The sequence below is a fragment of the Lepus europaeus genome, chromosome 3, assembly GCF_033115175.1.
Source record: "Lepus europaeus isolate LE1 chromosome 3, mLepTim1.pri, whole genome shotgun sequence".
Lineage (NCBI taxonomy): Eukaryota > Metazoa > Chordata > Mammalia > Lagomorpha > Leporidae > Lepus > Lepus europaeus.
Window position 1 is genome coordinate 107,125,403 of NC_084829.1, and position 16,510 is coordinate 107,141,912.

A 16,510-nucleotide genomic window follows, 5' to 3' on the forward strand; every position below is an offset into this window, starting at 1 on the left:
GCCAGTTAACAGGACTGCATTGCAGTGGAAGTACCTGGGTTTGTACCTTCCTCCAGCTCCTGATTCCAGCTCCCTCCAAATGAGGGCCCTGGCTGATGTCATGAGGTCCTGCCATCCACACGGGAGACCTGGATTGAGTTCTTGGTATCTAGCTCCAGCTTCAGCCCAGCACTGACTGTTGTAGGCATTTGGGAAGTGAACAAGTGCATGGGAACTAATGAATTCTGTCTGCACCATGCCGCCCCACCGATCTCTGTGCCTCTCGAAAGTAAATATAAACTTAACACAGTAGCAAAAGGGGAAATGGCTTTTTTAGCCACAATAAATGCTGTGTCCATCTGATAGTGGGACACAGGGAGAAAGCACCCCAGAAGCCGCTCCGGGGGCCGCAGTAGGCAGGAAAACATTTCAGCTGCTGGTCCGTTGACTTCATAGGGAAGGGAGTGTGAGGGGCCCTTTCTGTTGTCCCAGCCTGAGCAGCAGCCGCCCCGACAGACAGGCCCTCGTGAGACCTGGCATTGCCACAGGGACCTTTTTCTGTCTTCCAAGCCCCAATGAGAAAAACAAAGGCAGAAAAAATTGAGAGAGATCAACAATAAGAAGTCATTTATTCTGCCAACAACCAGTTTGTCCTTTGACGCTTTTGATGTCTCTTGAACATATTTTTTATACAGTGTATAGAAGTTAAACACTGCCTAACAAAAGACCAATGAGACAAATGTGTTAAGTTCCTTTCTTCTTTTTTTAAGAGATTTATTTATTTATTTGAAAGTCAGAGTTACACACAGAGAGAAGGAGAGGCAGAGAGACAGAGAGAGAGAGAGAGGTCTTCCATCCACTGGTTCACTCCCCAAATTAGCTGCAATGGCCAGAGTTGCGCTGATCTGAAGCCAGGAGCCAGGAGCTTCTTCCAGGTCTCCCATGTGGGTGCAGGGGCCCAGGGACTTGGGCCACCCTCTACTGCTTTCCCAGGCCATAGCAGAGAGCTGGATCGGAAGTGGAGCAGCGGGGACCAGAACCAGCGCCCATATGGGATGCCAGCGTTTCAGGCCAGGACATTAACCTGCTGCACCACAGCGCCAGCCCCATGCTCCTTTCTTTGAGAACAGCTTGCAAGTGCCTTCATTTTAAGACTATTGTTGACACTTTTGCAATATTTTTGTTACTATCTCTAGAAAGTTTATTCCTCAATAAGAGCTTAATATGAATTTTATCTTCTTGAAAGATGCTAGATTGCCAATATGAAAAATATTTAGCCACTAGATCAATCCAATTTTAACCTGGTGTGGCTGGTCATGCCTGGAGCAACAGTGCCCTGTAGAAATACAATGTGTGCCACATACATAATTTAAGGATTTAGTAGATACATTTTTAAAAGTATAAGGGAACAAATGAAATTAATGTTAATAATGTAACCAAATTTATGCAAGATAGCACCCTTTCCATATGTAATCAGTATTAAGAAGCCAATGATGTGGTATATGTTTTTGTCAAAAGTCTTCAAAATCTGGGGTATATATATATATTTAATTTTCATTTATTTACTTGAGAGACCGAGAAAGACACACAAAGAGACTCCCATCCACTAATTCACTCCCAAAATACCCACAATGGCTGGCACTGGGAACTCAATCCGGTTGCCCACGTTAGTGGCAGGAACCCAATCACTTTGTCCATTGCCACTGCCTCCCAGGGTCCTCGTTAGCAGACGCTGGAGTCAGGACCAGAGTCAGAACCCAGGGACTGCAATGTGGGATGCTGCCTTCCCATCTGGGGTCTTCACTGCTAAGTCAAACCTTCACCCCTGCTGTAGGTTTTATACAGAAGCCACATTTCAACCTACACAAACCTTCTCTCTCCTTGGTAAATCTCTACTCTGGTTCCAGAAGCCATTCAAAGATCACCTCTCTTTTGAAATCCATGCCTATCAGGGGGTCTTCAAAAAGTTCATGAACAATGCATATTATAAAAACACTTTGCATGAGATTAAAAAGTTTTGGCACCCAAAGAAACCTACCTTTTGTTTCCATTTTCCATGAACTTTAGAAACAATTTATTTGAGATGCCAAGAGAGAATGAGAGATAGAGAGAGCCCCCTCACCAGTCTGTGACAACAGGATCAAACGCGCACAATGGCCAGGGCTGGGCTGGGCTCAGAGCCAGGACCTGGGGTACAACCCAGGCCTCTCATGGAAGTGGCAAGAACCCAACTACTTGGGCGTCACCCCGTCTCTCAGGGTCTGCATTGGCAGAAAGCTAGAGTCGGGAGCTGCAGCTGTGTTCTGAATCCAGGCACTCAGACATGGGATGTGGGTTTCTTAACCTCTAGGCCAAACACCTGTTCCCTCCATGTACCAGGTACTGTTCTAGGAACTGGCGACACCGTGGTCAACAAACCCGACACAACTTTCTTGCTGTCGTGGGACTGATTCCTAGAGAGAGGCAGACATTATAAAACAAGTAGCCTATATAGAATGCCAGGTGGTTTGGCACTAATGCTTCCCAAGGCTTCTTCACCACTTGCATTAGGCTGGGACCTTGTGACTAGCTTGGGCCAATGGGCTGCGAGCAGAGATGGCATGTGTCACTTCTGGTCCAAAGCACTTTGGAGCTGGTCCTTGACCTTCTACCTCCCTTCTCCTGCTGTGGCTGGTGGGAGGCACCTGTCGAGATGGATGTCTCAGAGGGACATGGCAGGGTCATGGGGCCACTGCTTGCAGACAGCTGCTTAGAGAGCAGCGGGTCCTGTGGCGAGTTATACACAAGTGACATGAGTGACAAATCCATTTAAGTGTTAGGTCACTGAATTTTGGGGCGGTTTATCACAGAATGACCTAACCTTTGTGGACTTGGGAAGGCAGCATAGGTGCTGTGAGGAGACACTAAATAGGAAAGGGCACTGGAGAAAGCCGGGGCTTGGTGATGGGAGATTAAAATTGTTGGATAGCGGGTGGTCAGGGAAGGCCTTACCGAGTAGAGTCCTACCTTGACACTTGAAAAAAGAGTGCCACACAGGAGAGAGCCAGTGCAAAGGCCCTGAGGCAGGACCACGCCCAGCAATGTTGCAGAAAGGGCAAGGGGCTCAGTGTGACCAGGGTACACCCAGGAGAATGTGGTGAACACGGAGCCTTGAGAGATGGGAGGAGGCTCTGTCAGGCCTTGTGGGCCACTGTGAGGACTACGAGTGAGAAGGGAAGCCCTTGCAGGGCTCTGAGTGTACAAGTTATGTGATTTGATGGACATTTTAACACTTGTGCTGCTGGCTTAGGAACAGACCTGAAGATGGTCTCGGGCCAAAGCGGGGAGACTAGCTAGGAGGCTATTGCATTCATCAAACCAGAGCCCATGTGTCTGAGAGGAGAGCATGGTGAGAAATGGTCAGGTTCTGGATGTATTTTATGTGTGTTTTAGTGGTAGAGCAAGGGAGCAACAGAGAAACAGACAGATGGAGACCGAGAGAGAGAAGAGACAGCTCCCATCTGCTGGTTCACTCCTCAAATGCCTGCAGTAGTCAGGGTTGGAGCTGGGAGCTAGCAACCCAAACCAGGTCTTCCACATGGGTGGCAGGAGCCCAATTATTTGAGTCCTTAGTGCTGCTTCACGGGGTCTGCACTGGAGGGGAACTGAGTGGGAAACAGAAGCTGGGAATCCAACTCCAGCTCTCTGATACGGGACACAGGCATCTTAAATGCTAAGCTAAAAGCCTGCTCTCTGGATCTATGTTTTTAAAGATTTATTTATTTGAAATGCAGAGTGACAGAGACAGAGATATAGAAATGCTTCCAACTGCTGGTTCACTCTGCAAATGCCTGCAACAGCCAGGGCTGAGTTAGGCCAATGCCAGGAGCCAGGAACCCCATCTGGGTCTCCCATGTGGGTGGCAGGGACCCAAGCACTTCAGTTGCTTTCCAAGAGACAGGGCGCTTGATCAGAAGTGGAACAGCTGGGTCTCGAACACATTGCAGCACAACGCCCGTGCCTCTGGGATGCATTTTAACTGAAATATGATTGGAGTAGATTTTTGGGAAGATCAGGATCTCAGTTCAGGACCTGGGAAGTTTGTGATGCTTACTAGAGAGGCAGGTGACAAAAGGAAGTGGAGAGCTGGAAATGTGTCATTCGCATAGTGGATTTAATAAGTGTTTATTTGACAAAAGAGACTGATTGAGAAAAAGGTTAACTCAACAGAGAAATATTATCTATATTGGCAAAAGGACTAAAATTTGCATTAGCAAGTGAAGGCAGAGGAGACTAGGGAGAAAAGAACGAATGATGGGTGATAAACTTCCCTGTGTTACTTTATTCAGAAAATAGGTATTTTGGCATTGGATCAAGTTCAGTCTTAAAAACATATGAATCACGGCCGGCGCCGTGGCTCAACAGGCTAATCCTCCGCCTTGCGGCGCCGGCACACCGGGTTCTAGTCCCGGTCGGGGCACCGATCCTGTCCCGGTTGCCCCTCTTCCAGGCCGGCTCTCTGCTGTGGCCAGGGAGTGCAGTGGAGGATGGCCCAAGTGCTTGGGCTCTGCACCCCATGGGAGACCAGGAGAAGCACCTGGCTCCTGCCATCGGAACAGCGCGGTGCGCCGGCCGCAGCGCGCTACCGCGGCGGCCATTGGAGGGTGAACCAACGGCAAAAGGAAGATCTTTCTCTCTGTCTCTCTCTCTCACTGTCCACTCTGCCTGTCAAAAAAACAAAAAAACAAAAAAAAAAAACATATGAATCATTCCAAAATCATGTTTTTCACCCAAACAGATCATTACTGCCCTCTCCCTCCTGCTACTCCTCTGAGCACTACGTTCAAGAGCTGGCTCTGTAAACCCCACACCTGCAGGAGGAGGGTCTTCCCCACAGCCATAGGGAAAGCTAGAATGAAAAGTGAACAAGGAAACATCACAGGGAGCGGGCACTCTGGCTGCCTGGTCTTCAAAGTGCATCTCCTGCACGTTTCAGAGACGGGTCCGAGGGAGGAGAAGAGCAAAGGACGGCAGAAGGAGAAGGAACGTGGGTGGCGCCTGAGCAATCGGCATGGGAGGGGAGACTGGGAAAACAACCATTTAAATAGATGACTGGGGCCGGCGCTGTGGTGCATGGGGTCAAGCCCCTGCCTGCAGTGCCGGCATCCCATAGGGCCACCAGTTCAAGTCCCAGCTGCTCCACATCCAATCCAACTCCTTGCTAATGTGCCCGTGAAAGCAGTGGAGGACGACCCAGGACCTTGAGCCCCTGCACCCACATGGAGACCCGCAAGAAGGCTTGTGGCCATTTTGGGATGATTCTCTCTCTCTCTCTCTCTCTCTCTCTCTCTCTCTGCCTCTCTGTACTTTGCCCTTTACATAAATACATATGAAGGTCATCAACCTAAAATAGATTATATTAGGGCAGGTGTTTTGCACAGCTGTTGAGCACCTGCTTGAGACACCTGCATTCCATATCAAAGTGCCTGGGACCAATTCCTGGCTCTGCTTCTGATCCCAGCTTCAGCAGGCGAGGTCTTGGGCACTTGGGGCCTTACCACCCATGTGGAAGACCCAGACTGAGTTCTAGGTTCCTGGCCTTGACCTGGCCAGCCCCAGCTGCTGCAGGCAATTGGGGGGTGAACCAGCAGATGGGAGATCTCTGTCTGCCTGTATTTCTCTGTCTCTCAAATAAGTAAGATCATTTTAAGTTCATTACAGCGTAGATAATGACATTAAAGTCAGCATCTTACTCTACTGTTGCTTCCATCAGCATCGGAACTCAACTGAGGAGCCATTTCTTTATAGACCTTGTAAAATCCCCCTCTACAGGTATATCAGCAAAGACTTTTATTGTAAATTGCTTAAATACTTTTTCTCTCCAAGTAAAGAGCTCATTATGCATAACAAGAGACAGGAGCCCAATGCCAACCCCGTAGTTTACAAATCTAAGAGAGCTGTGTATGTTTCGTTTACCACATGCCATTTTCTCAGCACCTGTTCTGTTTTCCCCAGTGCCGCTCCCTTTGTAAGAAGCAATCATTTCACTTTTGCAGTTCTAGTTAAAGGAGGCTCTGAATTATGAAAATGTTTCATGACTAAAGAAAAACAAAAAGCAAAGCAAAAGCAAACAAGCTGCTAGAAGAATGCTTTGCTATGAAATATCCCCTTGATAGGCTGTTACATGCCACGATCACGTGTACTTAGAAGGGTTCCAAGTTTCTGCTTGAATGCTTATGAGTCTAAGTCATGACAGCACATAAGAATTAAGTACAGCCCATGGGCCGGAGGGGCCCAGAGAGTGCCCTGTCCACCTTTCTGATATTGGCCATCACCCACTTGTTTCAGAGAGTGTCCTGTCGTGTGCAGTGGGCAGTGCAAACCAAGCGACAAGCCTGTAGAGAGCCAGGACACCACTGATGAAAATGTAAAGATAAATGGATTCCATACAATAAATGGTTATGGAGCAAAGTGTTTATGTACCTGGCAAAGCAGTAGAAGACGGCCCACATTATTTAGCCACGCATGTGGGAGACCTGGATGGAGTTCTAAGCTCTTGGGTTCAGCCTGGCCCAGCCCTGGCCAATTGCAGCTGTCTGGGGAGTGAACTGGAGGATAGGAAATCCCTTTCTCTTTCTCTTTCTCTTTCTCTTTCTCTTTCTCTTTCTCTTTCTCTTTCTCTTTCTCTTTCTCTTCCTCTCCATCTCCCTCTCTGTCACTTTACCTTTCAGATAAATAAAATAAATCATTTCCAAAAAGATTTATTTATTTATTTTGAAAGAATGACAAGGGAGATGAGACAGAGAGATATTCCATCTGTTGGTTCACTCTCCAGATGGCTGCAATGGCCAGGGCTGGACAAGGTCGAAGCCAGGAGCCACGAGCTTCATCTGAATCTCCCATGTGGGTGGCAGGGCCACAAATACTTGGGCCATCTTTCATTGCTTTTCTCAGACCATTAGCAGGAAGCTGGATCAGAAGTGGAGAAGCCGGGACACGAACAAGCACCCATATGAGATGCCAACATTGCAGGTGGAGGCTTTACCTACGACACCACAGTGTCAGCCCCAATGAAATAAATCTTTAAAAAAAGATTTTTAAAAAAGGAATAAATAAATGTGGGACAAAAGGTTAGGAGCCACTGGTTCAATCATTTAAATGACCCATGAATCAAGAAAATCAGATAGTTTTTCTTAAAATATAAAAATATACTGTATCAATATCTATATCTATATTTGTATATCTATCATTTATAAAACCAGAACATAAGGAATGTTGATATGAATATGGAGACATTGCAAACCTTATAGTACTGTTGGTAGGATTGTAAAATGGTGTAGCAGCTATAGAAAACAGTGTGGAGGCATAAAAAAATTTTTAGAATAATTATGATCCAGCCATTCCACTTGAGGGCATATATCCAAGAGACTGAAATAAGTATCTGCACACCTATGTTCATAGCAGCTTTATTCATAATGAACCGAAGGTGAAAACAACCCACATGTCCATCAACAGATGAACCAAAATGTGATGCACACATACTACAGAGTATAATCCAGGCTTAAACTGGGGGAAAATTCTGCCATGTGCTCCCATGTGAATGAACCTTGAGGGTGGGTATTATGCTACATGAAACAAGCCTCACCTATATGAGGTACCTAGAAGTGATCAAATTCGCAGGGGCTGGGGAGAGAAAGAAACTGGAGGCTACTGTTTAGTGGGGCACAGATGTTCAGTTTTGCAAGATGGAAGAACTGGAGATGGTGGTAGTGTTGCCTGCACAACATGGGGATGTATTTAATGCCACTGAGCTGCACACTTAGAAATTGTAGTAACATTTATGTTCTGTGCTACATATATGTTATATCCAGCCCAATGTTTCTTTTTTTTAAATATTTATTTATTTGAAAGGTAGAGTTTCAGAGGCAGAGAGAGAGAGAGAGAGAGAGAGAGAGATCTCCCTTCCTCTGGTTTACTCCCCAAATGGCTGCAACTGCTGGAGCTGGGCCCATCTGAAGCCAGGAGCCAGGAGCTTCTTCCAAGTCTCCCACATGGGTGCAGGGGCCCAAGGACTTGGGCCATTCCCTGCTGCTTTCCCAGGCCATAGGAGAGAGCTGGATCGGAAGTGGAGCAGCCAGGACTTGAACCAGTGCCTATATGGGATGCTGGCACTGCAGGCACCTGCTACACCATAGCACTGGCCACCAGTCCAGTGTTAAACTTTTTTACATCATGGACCCCCCGGTGAATACCCTTTTTAAACATTTTTTCCCCCTGATCACTACTACCCAAGGAAATGTTGAAACCAGAGATAGGCCATCTGTTTGCATATGCACAGTATGTAGGTCTGCACATTATACATAAGATAATAAGAATTTTTTTAACCCTCCAAGAACCAGCAGCATTATCATCCCCGTAGAGAAGTGATGTATACATCTGCAGGGACATGAGAGCAAAATTTTTGAGGGCAAAACACAGGGTTCTTGACTGTAGATATTAAAAGTACAGGTAGAGATCATAAATCATAGACTTGAAGAAAGCTATGTGCAAAAATAGCAAAAAAGCACTCATATATTCATCCTTTCTCTTATTTAACAAGTATTTTCTGAGTGCCTCTATATGTAAGATGAGAACTAAGCAATAACACGGCCCTCACCCTTCCCATACTTTATAACCCGGAGGGAGAGGTAAATGTTAGAAGTCACACAAGCACTGTCAAACAGCGGCATCACTATGAGTCTTCAAAGAGCGATGGTGAGATACATGACGACCCAGGCAGGCGCTAGGCAGGGTGGGGTGGGGTAAAAGTGACAATTGAGCTGAGCTTGGAAGATAAAGAGAGTTTATAGGCAGAGGGGAGAGGGAGCCTTTCCACTGATTGGGGACAGCCTGTGTGCAAGCGTGACATCCACAAGAAACCAAAAGAAGTCGTGAGTGGTTGGAACACAGCAAGTCAGGACAAAACAGGTGCAAAACAAAACAAGCCCAGGGTTTTTCAAGCCTGGCTCTAGTGATCCTTCGGGCCTGATCATTCTTTGCTGTTCTGTGCATTAAATGCTATTTGGCAACACCCCTGGCCTCTACCTCTGTCAGGGGCGGGGATTGTCCAGGCTGCGGGCTGTAAAAGGCCCGTGAAGTCATTTGGTCTGGCCATGCTGAGGCAACTGTAAACAGGATTCAAAATTCATAAGTCTACAGCGGGTTAATTTTTTAAGTTGATAATTTTGTTTGACCCACCAATGATTTCATAATTAGGGCATATATATAGTTATGCCTAGATGCTACTACCCACCACATGTCCTTAAGTTGTGACAATCAAAGTATCTCCACACCTGGCCAGATGTTCTCTGGGGGACACAAGCTCCCTCGGTTAGGAAGCACTGGACCAAAGAGACAGGTACGGGCCGGATCCTGCAGGCCCTGTTAAAAAGCACTTTGTGGTATTCTATGAGCAATAGGAAGCCTTTCGGGATTTTTAAGGAGGCCTGGGATGACATAATCAGAACTGCATTTCTAGAAGATCCTCTGCCAACAGGGGGTGAGGTGGAGGGGATGTGGACCAGGCCAGAGGGGATGTGGACAAACCATTTAGGAGGCTAGACCAGTTTAGACACTCCTAGAAGAGTCCCGGGGAAAGATAATAACAGCTTGGACGGGTGGTGGGTGGCAGAGATGGAAAGAAGTGGGTGGATGTTGAGAAACAGGAAGGAAACCCAGCAGGACTTGGTGGTAGATTGGACATGTCGGGAATGACTCTCACCAGAGCAAGCGGCCTAGCTTTGTAGGGGAAGATTGCACTGCTTGATCATGTCAAAGCTGAGGGCTGGGGCCAGGGCCAGTGCTGTGGTGCGGTGGGAATGACCTCCACCTGCAGCGCCAGCATCCCATATGGGCACTGGTTTGAGTCCTGGCTGCTCCACTTTCGATCCAGCTCCCTGCTAATTTTCCATGGGAAAGCAGTTGAAGATGACAATTCCTTGGGCCCCCGTACTCACATGGGAGACGCACAAGAAGCTCCTGGCTTCGGTTTGGCCCAGCCCTGGCTGTTGCGGCCATTTGGAGACTGAACCAACACACTCTCTCTCTTTCTCTCTGCTTCTGCTTCCCCTTCTCTGTAACTCTTTCAAATAAGTAAATAAATCTTTAAAAGAAAAAAAAAAGTTGAGGGACTCCTGAGTTGCCCCAGAAAGCATGCCACAGATGTCACTGGATACCTCGGTCCTGAGCTCCCAAGTCTGAATTAGAGATAGGAATTGGGGAGCAGATGACACAGGGTGGTGGTCATCTGAGCTATGAACGCAGAAGGAAGATGGGAGGAAAAGGTGAGGTCCTAGGACTGGCACCTGAGGGGGCCCTAGACAGAAACACACTCTTCAAGGTGTTGGGGAAGGAGACTGGAGTCGCAGCTGCCCCGGGGAGGGGAATGAGTCAGGTGGCACAGAGCACAGAGCTGTGTCGGAGCTCTGGGAGCTCCTGGGGATGACAAAGGAGCCCGTGGGTGGAGAGCGAAAAAGGTCACCGTCGGCCTTGGCCAGAGTGGACTGGAGGCTTGGCAGGGCCGGGGCTGGGAGGGAATGAAAGGGTTAAGGAGAAGGAGGTGAGGAAATGGAGTCGAGGAAATGGGATAGCCTCTTGGAGGCAGACCACTTGGAAGCTGGGCAAGGGCGTGAGTGCATTGCCCTGTCCGTGGGGAAGAGTCTGGTGGAGAGGAACTGGATAACCGAGGAGGACATGGGGTGCTTCCAAGGGGGGAGGGGACGGGATTCAAAGCACTGGGGAGAAAAGTGGCCCCAGGAAGGGCAGTGGCTCAGTCCTGCTGTGAGGAGGGAGGGAGGGAGGGGGTGATGTGGGGAGTGGGGAGCGTGGGGAGTCAGCACGGAGCGAGGGCGGTCAGAGGCTGGAGGCGAGCGGAGGAGTGTGAAACCAGGAGAATGGTCACTGGCAGAGGATTCCCAGGAGCAGGGGTCTGAGCTGCCTAAGAAAAATGTCATTGTGCTGGAAACTCCAGGCCTCAGGGAGTGGCCTAGAGCTGCCAGGACAAAGCCCCACAGGCTGAGTGGCTCCCAACAAGCAGTGTGCTCTCTCACAAGTCCAAATTCGAGGTGTCCTCAGAACCACGCTTCTTCCGAGGCTCGGAGGAGATCGGAGATCCTGCCTTACCACACCCAGCTTCCAGGAGTTCCCGGAAGTCCCTGACCCCGCTCCTGGGTGTTGCTGGCCGTCTCTGGCATTCTCTGGCTTGTATATGCATCACCCTAGTCTCTACTGCTGTCTTCCTGTGGACTTCTTCCCTCCAGGCCTGTCTCCGATTATCCCTCTTTTTTTTTTTTTTTCTTTTTTTAAGATTTATTTATTTACTTGAAAGGCAGAGTTACAGAGAGGCAGAGAGAGAGAGAGAGAGAGAGAGAGAGGGAGAGATCGGTTGATCTTCCATCTGCTGGTTCACCCCCAAATGGCCACAACGGCTGGAGCCGAGCTGATCTGAAGCCAGGAGCCAGGAGCTTCTTCCAGGTCTCCCATGCGGGTGCAGGGCCCAAGGATTTGGGCCATCTTCTACTGCTTTCCCAGGCCATAGCAGAGAGCTGGATTGGAAGAGGAGCAGCTGGGACTTGGACTGGCAGCCATGTGGGATGCTGGCACTGCAGGTGGCAGCTTTACCCACTTCGCCATGGCGCTAGCCCCCAATTTCCCGTTTTTATAATACCAGGGGCAGGCATTTGGCTTGGTGGTTATGATGCTGCTTGGGACGTCACATCCTGTATTAGAGTGCCGGGCTTCAAGTCCCAGCTCTTCTTCGGATTCCAGCTTCCTGCTAATGCAAACCCTGGGAGGCAGCATATGATGGCTCAAGTCGTTAGGTCCCTGCCACCCATCGAGGGGACCCAGATTGCATTTCCTGCTCCTGGCCTTGGCTTGGCCCAGCACCTGCTGTTTCAGGCATTTGGGGGAATGAACCAGTGGATGCGGCATTCTCTCTCTCTCTCTCATGAAAATTCAAAATCAAAATACCAGTCATTGGATTAGGGCTCACCGAAATCCAGTCTGACCTAATTTTAAGTTTCTTGCATCTGTAAAAACCCCATTTCCAAACAAGAGCTCATTCACAAGTTCTAAGAAGATGTGGATTTGTTGGGTTGGGGGTGTGTGTGTCACCATTCAACCTGGTACATTAGTGAGACCTCAGACACTGCTGATGCGTATTAGAAGTACTTAGAGGATGAAAACGAAAATGTTCACACCTGAAGTCTGCGGACCCCAGGTGCCTCACCTGCGTAATGTCACATGCCCCGCGACAGCTGTGGCAGTATACATGGTCTCTGTTGTTCCCATGAGATAGGCAAGGAAACGGGGGTACAGCCAGGACCTGAACCCAGGCACTTTAACTCCAGAGACCCCCTTTAAGACTAGACTGGCCTGGCTGCCTTTTCCCAGTGACTTATAATTCATCAGAATAAGAACCAATCCTCTGTTGTTACCTACTTCAGGAAGTACGTCTCCCACTGACATTCTTTGTGCTTGCATTTTTTCTGTACATGGCTTTCCAAGTACTTGCAGCTCCATGCTGACCGCCAGCTGTCTGGGGTCAGATGCCTCCTGCCTGGGCCTTTGAGGCTGGTGGATCATAGCCCTCCTTTTCCAGTAACTCCTGGTTTGGCTTTTCTTTCTCCAGGCCCACGGCACCGGATTCGTGGAGTTCTCCGAAGTGGAGGAGCAGGATGACTGTTACAGCACGGCTGCTGGCTGCATCCACAGCCAGGACCAGCACGGGGTGTACATCATGTATGACGTAGCCCTGAGTGACCTGCAGGGGCTGGAGGCTGAGCTGCTGCTTGTGGCCAGCCATTACATCCAGAAAGAAAAAGGTGAGAAATCGGATTTTAGAAAGTCATCTGGGTGGGCAGACTGAAACCACAGAGGGTTCCACAGAGCACTCCCCACCCCAGCGTATGACATATATCCAATAGTATCTAAAAACTCAGCAAGCACAATCCACTACCGCCAGCACACACTCACTCTAGGAAAGATCCGGTTCTGTCTGCAGCTCCACCTGCCTGCTGAGGAGACTGTGAGTACCCCCTCAGGCTGCATTGCTGGTGTACAGACTCTGATGCCCCAGGGACCTTTCTATGTCCCCCACTGGGTGCAGGGCCCTTAGGGGAGCAAAGCAAACAAGTGAAGTGAGGGACTTTTTTCTAAGCAACTGACCTTGAGGAAACTGACCCTGAGAGCAGAGACATCCCTGGGTTCCTAACAGCAAGTGCCCACCACGCGAGCGGATCTGGGTAGGACAGTGCCAGACAAGCCCGCAGGACAGGAGTATTATGCAGGGTTCTCCGGTAACCTCTACTCTGTGTTCTTCCTTTGGACACCAGCATCAGAAATCTCCAATTTTAGAAATAGATGAGGTAAGAATTTTTTTTTTGGCGGGGGAACATGATAGCATTCAACTTACATTTGGAAAGAACTTAGAATTTCTAGACACATTGCAACACCTCAAGGGAAATTTAGCAAGAGTTTGAGCTATGGTGAAATATATGCAGACTGTAATTAGGGATAATTCATGTTCATATTGTTATAAAACACTTATCAAAGGGGTTAGACTAAGCAACTTTCCCGGTCCCAGACAATTAATTTAATATAGGATGGGACTCTTTGTTCTGTCTTTGCCACAATCATTGCTATCTGAATCATAGGATACAGTGATGGCACCCCACATTCTGGGGTATTTAATTTCAGTCACTAGCTTTTATTGTTATTGGTGATCCTACACACTAATGCATCATTGCTGTCTGTACTAATTTATTATGCAACTGTTTCTAGCTGCAGAGAATTTAATTTGATTGAAACACTTAGTCACTTAGCCACACAGGCATCTTTCAGTGCAGCTGGTCAGACTCTAGTCATCCACTGTAACTTGATTTCTCGTTTGCTGAGAGGTCCTGGTTAGAGTGTTGCCCTCACTTAGTGTCCATCGGATGTGTGGTAATCATTGAACTCACATTAGCTCTTGAACATCTCTTACTTCCTGCTATTTCATCCTCAATAGGCCACTGAAAAATTTAAAGCAATAGCAATACTGGTACTTAAAACTAATATTAATATAGTAGAAAAATACTTCAGATAACAACACATAATAATCTAGTGGGAAAAGATTTTTAAAAGCTGGTAGAAAATGCAGGTTATGTAAAAATTAGGCATGGTTGTCAGAATTCCAATTTTAATTCCATTTTCCCACCACCTTTTGGAAGTACATCGTATTTCAGCTGAGTAATCATGGTGATTACCTTTATTAAGTTAGCAACTAGCACATTTAAGAAATATCCTGGAAACAGCTCTGAAAAATTCTGACTTAGCTAATATTAATGGAACTACAAGGTTACATTGGATTTATTGTTAAACCACCAGGGGTCTGTTTTTAGAAAAGGAGACATTTATGCTTTGCCTGAAAATTATGGGTTTGAAGACATTTTAGCATCGATTTCATGTTAACTGAATTTGGGTTTCATGTCTAAAATTAGTCTTTCAGACTCAAATTAGGAATGAAAACAAAAACTTGGGTTGCCTTGGAAGTCTTCAGGTCTCAAGGCACTGAGGGCTTCTTCGGGCCTCTTTGTAGAGAGTTCCAAAGCCGGGTGTTGGGAGTCCCAGTGACTGGTCCGGTGTTTGCGTCCCCAGCGTGGAGCTGAAAATCCGAGGGGCCCATTTCCAAGGGGAGCAGCTTTGGTGAGAGGCCCGTGTCTGATCACCTCCACCTGCTCCCCCTTCTCCCCAGGTCACAGAGAGGGCAGTGAGGTGGAAAGCGGCCAGCACTGGGGATGGGCCCACGCGGGTGTGGACAGGTTTGCAGTGCTGTATCACCTGTGGACTTGGGAAGCCACTCTTCTGGAAAACAAGCGCCAGGTATTTTGTTTTTTAATTAAAAAATATTTATTTATTTATTTGAAAGGCAGAATGACAGAGAGAGAGACAGACAGACAGACAGAGAGGGAGAGAAATATCTCCCATCTGTTCATTCAAGCCCGAAATGGCCACGATGGCCAGGGTGTGGCCAGGCCAAAGCCAGAAGCCTGGAACTCCATCCAGGTCTCCCACATGGGCGCTCCAGGTGTTTGTCATTAGAAGGCACAACACCTGTTAAAAACCAGTCTTAAAAACAAAGCCCGATAGTAATTGCTGTTGTTAAACCCAGTGGGAACTTCAGATCAGCTGTCAACAACTGAATACTTATTTTATTTCAATCATCTCAACAAATTATGAGGACGTAAGTAGCAAGTTTTCCTCCCTGTGATTCTGCCTCACACACACACACAAAAATACAATGTGAAGGATGCTCCTTTATCTTATGGTGTAACCTGTGAGAGTGTTGTACAGTTTAGGCCTTTCTCATAAGCTGTGTGCCTTAAAAAAAAAAAAAAAAGATTTATTTATTTATTTGCAAGCCAGAGTTACACAGAGAGAGGAGAGGCAGAGAGAGCGTTTTCCATCCGATGGTTCACTCCCCAGATGGCTGCAACGGCTGGAACTGTGCTGATCCGAAGCCAGGAGCCAGGAGCTTCTTCCGGGTCTCCCACGTGGGTGCAGGGGCCCCAGGACCTGGGCCATCTTCTACCGCTTTCACAGGCCATAGCAGAGAGCTGGATGGAAAGTGGAGCAGCTGGTACTCTAACTGGCACCCATATGGGATGCTGGCGCTCCAGGCCAGGGCATTAACCCACTGCACCACAGCAGCGGCCCCATGTGTGCTTTTAGAGAGGAGGGAGGACGGTTCCAAACGTGCCCATGGTCCAGTCATAAGGACCAGCCTCACTTTGCAAGACGCAAGCTGACTGACCTGTTCATGGCCTTTAGAAATACATGGGACATATGCGTGGGGGAAAGGAGTTGGGCAAAGAGTGCTGAGTGCAGTGAATTACAAGGCATGCATTTAAAGCCAGGAGACAGGAAGTTACTAAATCATGGTAGCATCAGAAATGGCTCATGGCTCAGTAATAAATGCAGCACTACAGGTGTACTGACCTTTGTTTGTGTCCTTAGGATGGATTGTTGGCCTCTCTGATGATCACCCATTGTTAGGAATTTCTCTTATCAAGCATGAGTATGTATCCTACAAGGTGCTACCCTTGGCATTAGGCACATGTGAATAAGAGAAGATTTAAGGAATTTTATAGCCTATGAAAGTTGATCCAATCTCTCAGCAAAAATTGCAACCCAGTGGCGAACAGTTTGTAACTGAGGCACATTTGAGGGCCATGGGGAACACAGCAGAGAGAGGGAACACAAGGCACTAGAGGTAGAGGTGCAGGTTTGTAGCTCACGGGCAGGCCGTGGAACAAGAAAGGGTGGTGGAGTAGACTGGAGTAAAGCTAGGGAGGCATAGTGTTGTGAGCGCCAGCCCAGAGCTGTAATTGAGAGGGGGTGTTTACTAGTGTGGATCGGCATGAAACGTTAAGATGACTCGCAGCCCATGCGGTGGGGTCAGCCCTCAGGCCCCACAGGGCAGCCTCTGGGGTCTTTCAGGAGAGCACCAGGGCTGGGGGCCAGAGTGCAGCGC

General features: G+C 48.0%; 1 protein-coding gene across 1 annotated transcript in view; it reads left to right on the forward strand.

Annotated features, from left to right (window-relative positions):
* Positions 1 to 16,510, forward strand: part of LOC133756617 (uncharacterized) — a 167,765-nt gene that overhangs the window by 39,709 nt on the left and 111,546 nt on the right. Inside the window, exons 13-16 of the mRNA XM_062187238.1 lie at positions 4,985 to 5,009; positions 5,408 to 5,440; positions 12,629 to 12,821; positions 14,732 to 14,859. Of these exons, the coding sequence (XP_062043222.1) occupies positions 4,985 to 5,009; positions 5,408 to 5,440; positions 12,629 to 12,821; positions 14,732 to 14,859 (379 nt within the window). The remainder of the gene's footprint in view (positions 1 to 4,984; positions 5,010 to 5,407; positions 5,441 to 12,628; positions 12,822 to 14,731; positions 14,860 to 16,510) is intronic.